At 35.3% G+C, this 6,609-nt stretch overlaps 2 protein-coding genes across 2 annotated transcripts in view; one reads left to right on the top strand and one right to left on the bottom strand.

Annotated features, from left to right (window-relative positions):
- On the top strand, positions 2,002 to 4,924 carry LOC107626421 (leucine-rich repeat receptor-like protein kinase PXC1). The gene is made up of 3 exons (XM_016329302.2): positions 2,002 to 2,577; positions 2,953 to 3,937; positions 4,147 to 4,924. The coding sequence occupies exons 1-3, from the start codon at positions 2,110 to 2,112 to the stop codon at positions 4,830 to 4,832; spliced, it is 2,139 nt and encodes a 712-aa protein (XP_016184788.1). The 5' UTR covers positions 2,002 to 2,109; the 3' UTR covers positions 4,833 to 4,924.
- Positions 5,507 to 6,609, bottom strand: part of LOC107626423 (uridylate kinase) — a gene marked incomplete in the record, with an annotated part of 3,811 nt that continues 2,708 nt past the window's right edge. Inside the window, 3 exon segments of the mRNA XM_016329304.2 lie at positions 5,507 to 5,993; positions 6,220 to 6,390; positions 6,491 to 6,609. Of these exon segments, the coding sequence (XP_016184790.1) occupies positions 5,896 to 5,993; positions 6,220 to 6,390; positions 6,491 to 6,609 (388 nt within the window).

The following is a 6,609-nucleotide window of genomic DNA, read 5'->3' on the forward strand; positions in this document are numbered from 1 at the left end:
TACAAATATAATTTAATTAATAAAAAAATAATTTATTAAAAAAATATTTTGGTAAGCAAAATTTAATGATAAAAAAATAAAATTTTTGTTAAAAGATATTTTTGTAAAAAATAAATTTTTTTTTTGAAAAATGGATAAAGTTAACATTAGTTAACACAAAAAAATTAAAATAGATTAAAGAAAAAAAATTTTAAAAGTTATAAAGGAGAAGGATGTACATTTTATAAATAGAGAGGAAAGGGGTGTCATTTTAGCATCTCTTAAGAGAGGGAAGTGAAATTTTCTCTAAACATTATCATTTGAAAGTCACAATGTAAATACGGTTTGAATATTAAATTCGTACCTAAATTTTAGACATAAAAAAAAAAGATTTCACTTTTTTTATCTTTACTTTTAGATAAATTTGACAAAAAAAAATTCATAGATACCAAAAAATTCCTTTGAATATTAATACAACACTTAACACCTAATACTGTCGGAAAGTAAATATAGGAATAGGCTTCCTTTGTTGAAAACTATACATGCATGAAAATCAGTTTCATATCCTCCATTAGCATCAAGTGTTTCATCAAATCAAATGCTCATGAGCTAGGATCTTGAATCTATAAACATTAGGCCATTATTTTATGTTACTAAATAACAAAATGTGGAGTATTTAGTGACTTATAAAAAAGAAAACATCAAATTAAAGGAAAAAAACAAGAAAACAAACAATAATTTCACCCAAATTTAAATTTAAATTTTTGTATTTTTTTCCTTTTCATTTCACTCTTTTATTATTAATCTTTTCTATTGCTACTAAATTATTCAATCCTATAACATAGGAGCATGTTATGTGAGTGACACTCCCTATATTATAAAATATTAGGGACCATACACCATAGCTCATGGTCACCAAGATCAAGAAGCAAAGCATAACATTTTTCTTCCTTTTCCCACTTTTTGCAGAACAAAACATGAAAAAAGAAAAAGCAAAAATCTCTGAACACAAATCATTCTTGTTTCTTTAGAGGAGTGGACAACAACAATCATTCACACAACCACCATCCCAAAATTAGCTGCCACCTTTAATCATCATGTTTAATATTACTTCTATCCTAATCACCATCCCATGTAATAATTATTGGAACCTTTTCTAGTTTTCTCTCTCACAAACACAACAATTTAGGGTTTAATTGTTATATTTATAAGTATTATGACTATAAAAAAGAGTCACACTATTTTTTAATCACCATGAAAAATACTAGGTGGGATAAAATTACATCTAACTAGTATTAGATAAATGAAAAATGCATCTAACTATTAGGTCATAATTTTCTACATAATAACAAGATAATTCATGAGCTGGACTACAAAAAAATCGGTAAGTAGTAACTATTTTTAAAACCGTTGTTATATGTCGGATTTGTGACGATTAAGAAAACAGTTTAGAGTGAGAGCACATATCAAAATAAATAAAACCCTAAGTTATAATGGTTGGTCGAGTGTTAAATTCACTCGTTTACTTAAATAAATATCGAAAATTTGAATTCTGTCTTGTGTATATAATAATTCATTGGCTAGTCACAAATTCTTAAATAGAATTTAAATCGGTGACAAATTAGTTCTAGAATAAATTACCATTTGTATCCATAAAAGATACAAACACTGACAAATGTATCCATATAAGAATAAAACGACAATTGTACCTACGGAAGATAGTTTCCATGTGCCAAGAATACCCTAACAAACTAATTGTGTAACAAACGTCCGGGTACTCTTGGCACACGGAAGCCATCTTCTGTGATTATAATTGTCGTTTTATTTTTATATGGGTACATTTGTCAACATCTGTATCTTTTATGGGTACAAATGATAATTTATTCTTAATTCTTTTGACTTGTCAATTAAAAAATATTGTGGACAAAAAAAAATCCCTAAGCTACTACACATTTTTCTAAAGAAGAGAAAGAAAAAGAAGAACACACTTTCACTTCTTTTAAATGCAAAACACACTCATTATTATTATTATTATTGCTTCCACTTCCCTCCTTTTTAACAAATATCAAAACACAAACACAAACAATCAATGCAAACATTCTCAAAACGATCAAAGAACAACATATTATCATGAACAAGCTCTTGTTCTTCACCATCATCACCACCATTATTATTGTTCTTACACCACAACAAGCATTGAGCCACCACAATGACACACATGCACTCACCCTCTTCCGCCTCCAAGCCGACATCCACGGCCACCTCCTCCCTAACTGGACCGGCGCCGACGCCTGCTCCTCGGCCGCGCCATGGCGCGGAGTTTCTTGCTCCCCAAACAACCGTGTCACCACACTCTCCCTACCTTCCCTTAACCTTAGAGGACCCTTAACACCTCTCTCCTTCCTCACTCACCTTCGCTTCCTTGATCTTCACGACAACCGTTTAAACGGCACCATTGCACCTTTGATCTCCAATTGCACCAACCTCATCCTTCTCTATCTCTCCGGCAACGATCTCTCCGGCGAGATTCCACCGGAGATATCTTCTGTCACCGGCCTCCTCCGCCTCGACCTATCTGGCAACAACATCGGTGGCAAGGTGCATGCTAATAACACAACTTTTTTTTTTTTTACAAAGATAGGAAACTCGAATCCGCAACCTCTTAATTAAGTATAGGGAGACTATGTCATTTGAACTATAACTCATTGGCCGCTAATAACACAACTTAACCTTAGTAATAATATTTATCAATATTTTCATGTAAAATTTGATGATTGAAAATAGTTAAATAATTCAATATATTTGACTAAATTATGGTATAATAACTTTTAATTATTAATAAACTGCACGTAAATTTTTACTTTTTTGAATTATATATTTTTTTGCACAACTTAATTGCGACTTTGTTAAGTAATTAAGTAAGAAATAATTAATGTAGCTGCATTTGGCTAAGCTAAGATTATTTTGGATCAGGTTCCAAAGGAACTGTTGAATTTGACAAAGCTTCTTACTCTGAGGCTTCAAGACAATGTGCTCAGTGGCTTCATACCTGACTTCTCATCTTCCATGGAGAATCTCAGTGAGCTCAACATGACCAACAATGAGTTATATGGAAAGTTGCCTGACCAAATGCTCAAGAAGTTTGGTGCTGAAAGCTTCTATGGAAATGAGGGTCTATGTGGTGCAAGCCCACTACCTGTTTGTTCATTTGCCAATGAGAATTCTCCTCCTAATTATGGTGGTGAAGATGGTCATGATGATGATTTGGGACAAACTGTTCCTTCAAATCCAAGCTCAATGCCACAAACAAGTGAGGTTGCAAGGCCAGGAACACCACACCACCATCATAAAGGGTTAAGCCCTGGTGCCATTGTAGCCATTGTTTTGGCGAATTGTGTTGCATTGGTGGTGGTAACATCTTTTCTTGTTGCTCAATGTTGTGGAAGAGAAAGAGGGTCCAATTCTGGTTCCTATGTTGGAAGTGAGAGTGGTAAGAGGAAGAGTAGTGGAAGTAGTACTAGCGGCGGCTACGGCAGTGAAAAGAACAAGAACAAGAACAGGAACAAGAACAAGAAGGTTTATGCAAATGGTGTTGTTGTTAATGGTGGTGGTGATAGTGATGGAACTAGTGGAAGTGATGGAAGCAAGCTTGTGTTCTTTGATAGGAGGAACCAGTTTGAGCTTGAGGATCTGCTAAGAGCTTCTGCTGAGATGCTTGGGAAGGGTAGTTTGGGAACTGTGTATAGGGCAGTGCTTGATGATGGTTGCACTGTTGCAGTTAAAAGGCTTAAAGATACAAACCCTTGTGTAAGGCATGAATTTGAACAATACATGGAGGTTATAGGGAGGTTGAAGCATCCAAACATTGTTAGACTCAGAGCATATTACTATGCCAAGGAAGAGAAGCTTCTTGTCTATGATTATCTCCCCAATGGAAGCCTCCATGCTCTTCTTCATGGTAACTAATTCAGTGATATTCAATTTTAGTATTAGTATCTATGTTTGTCTATATACCATGATACCATGAGTATGTTACATACAAGAAATGAGAAGCTGCATATCTTTTACTAATTAGTGTTGAAACTTTAAGACTAACACTATTGAATTCAATCCTTACTAATTAATTGTCTTGCTCTGATTATTCTTTTGGATATTGGATACTAATAGGGAACCGTGGCCCTGGAAGAATTCCATTAGATTGGACCACAAGAATAAGCTTGGTGTTAGGAGCAGCTAGAGGCCTTGCTAGGATCCATGCAGAGTATAGTTCAGCCAAAGTGCCTCATGGAAATGTGAAATCTTCCAATGTGCTTCTTGACAAGAATGGTGTTGCTTGCATCTCAGACTTTGGTTTATCCCTTCTATTGAACCCTGTTCATGCCATTGCAAGGTTGGGAGGGTACAGAGCTCCAGAACAGGCCGAACAAAAGAGGCTGTCTCAGCAGGCTGATGTGTATAGTTTTGGTGTCTTGCTTTTGGAAGTCCTAACTGGAAGGGCTCCCTCATCGGCTTACCCTTCTCCTGCTCGCCCTCGTGGTGGCCCAGATGACGAGGAAGAACTTGCTTTGGATCTTCCTAAATGGGTTCGGTCGGTCGTGAAGGAAGAGTGGACCGGTGAAGTGTTTGATCAGGAGTTATTGAGGTACAAGAACATTGAGGAGGAGCTTGTTTCAATGCTGCATGTTGGGTTGGCTTGTGTGGCGCTGCAGCCGGAGAAGAGGCCAACGATGGCAGAAGTTGCAAAGATGATTGAAGAGATCAGGGTGGAGCAATCACCCCTTGGAGAGGACTATGATGAATCAAGGAATTCACTTTCACCTTCCATTCCCACCACTGAAGATGGTCTAGCTTAAGTGTTAAGAGCACTTTTTAATACTTGGTATATATAATTGATGTCATTGTAGAATTAATAGTTTAAGTAAGTAAATTTCTCTGCTTCTCTTCCTGTGGCATTGTCTCATTGTCTCACTGCACCTTGTTTATTGGTGTTAATTTAAGTGTTCTTTGTAAAATTTGAGAGCTTTGTGGAATTCCATTGTTAAAAAATGAGTTTGGCCTTTACCATTAATTTTGCATATGTAGTTTTTTAGACATAACGATTAAAAATGGTGGAATGCATTGGGTTTTTGTGCAATTAGGAGATATTGATTCATTAACTATGTTTGGTTGATCTGAGATCCTTAAATGGAGCTCAGATCTATGACGGATTAGTCCTTAACCTGTCGGGTTGGGGGATACCGTTTGGGTAAACAAAAAAAAAAAAAAAACTATGTTTCTTTCAGTACTTCTTTATTGGAACTACCAAGTTAAATTCCTACGATCATTTAAGTTTAGATGCAACTTCATCAAAACTATTTTTAATCTTTCATATGCAACTTCGAAGTCATGCAGTGTTATAATGAGCTATCATGAAGGCAGACATGCTCAGATATCACATAACTTTCAAATTACAACTAATGAGTACCCAAATTATTAAACATAATATTTCTATGCTAATACTTTGGACTAAAGATTTTACCATCCATAATGACTTGCAAATAATAAAGTTGGATTTTGAATTAAATTACTCCAAATATGTTTACATTTATTAACAAAGGAAGCCTACTACTATTACTACTACTACTATACTACAGTACAATTCATCTAGGAATGATATTATGATATACACAAGCATTGTTTTTTCTTTTCTTTTCTTTTTTTCCTACAGAAATACATACTTAAATACAACACCACCTCAAATCCTAGGGATAGGGAATTTGAGATTTCAGCTCCAAAACACAGTTTTCATTGATTGCACCATGCACTCTGAAACTGTTGGGTCTTTTTTTATATTTTCTTCTCGAGGCATCCATCACAGTGCTCAACTTAACGGCTCCAGTTTGCTAACTAATATAACTGAATTTGGTTGAATTAATGTTAGCTTATTGCTCCAGTTTGGTCAACTAGTGTTCCAACTTGTTCTCCACACAAAGCCTTTGATATGTTCCCAGGCTCCAATATATTGAAAACCACAACTGTGCAAGTAAATGGGGGGAAAATATTATCAAATATATTTAATGAAATGAAAGCTCCACTTTATGCTGCTTCAGTAACTATTACTCCCTCCATTCCATAAATCAATGTTATATGGAGAGAGTAACAATTAAGGCACAGACAAGTATATCACGATAGCAATGTATTGTCTTCACAATAATAAAATTCAGGCACCAAAACCTACAAAGTAGACCAAAATATACTAACCAGGAATAGCATTTTCCTCACAGAATGTCAGTGCTGTCATGTCCATAGGAGTGACTCCTCTTGATACCAGCTCCCTGAAGGAAATGTGCTCAAAAGTGAAATTGTTGTCTCTGGAGTTGCAGTCATATACACCATCTACATTGGTACCCTTGAGAACAGCTTCAGCATTTACTGCAGAGTACAAAAAACAAAAGCAAAGATACAAGTGTTGCTTATGAGGGACAAAACAAAAGGTAATTGAAATAATAAAAACGGTAAGTTAGAAAAATACGCTCTGAAGCTCTAAGAGCTGCAGCTATGTCAGTTGAGAATAGTGGATTTCCAGTGCCAAAGCCAATTCCACCAAATATAACCACTCTTCCTTTCTCAAGATGTCTGATGGCTCGGTGC

The sequence above is a fragment of the Arachis ipaensis genome, chromosome B02 (genome assembly GCF_000816755.2).
Source record: "Arachis ipaensis cultivar K30076 chromosome B02, Araip1.1, whole genome shotgun sequence".
Lineage (NCBI taxonomy): Eukaryota > Viridiplantae > Streptophyta > Magnoliopsida > Fabales > Fabaceae > Arachis > Arachis ipaensis.

Bases quoted from the DNA above. Each gene is read 5' to 3' on its own strand.
- LOC107626421 (XM_016329302.2), top strand. From the start codon at position 2,110: ATGAACAAGCTCTTGTTCTTCACCATCATCACCACCATTATTATTGTT. The intron at 2,578-2,952 runs GTGCATGCTAAT...ATTTTGGATCAG, and splicing joins GCAACAACATCGGTGGCAAG to GTTCCAAAGGAACTGTTGAA. The intron at 3,938-4,146 runs GTAACTAATTCA...GGATACTAATAG, and splicing joins CCTCCATGCTCTTCTTCATG to GGAACCGTGGCCCTGGAAGA.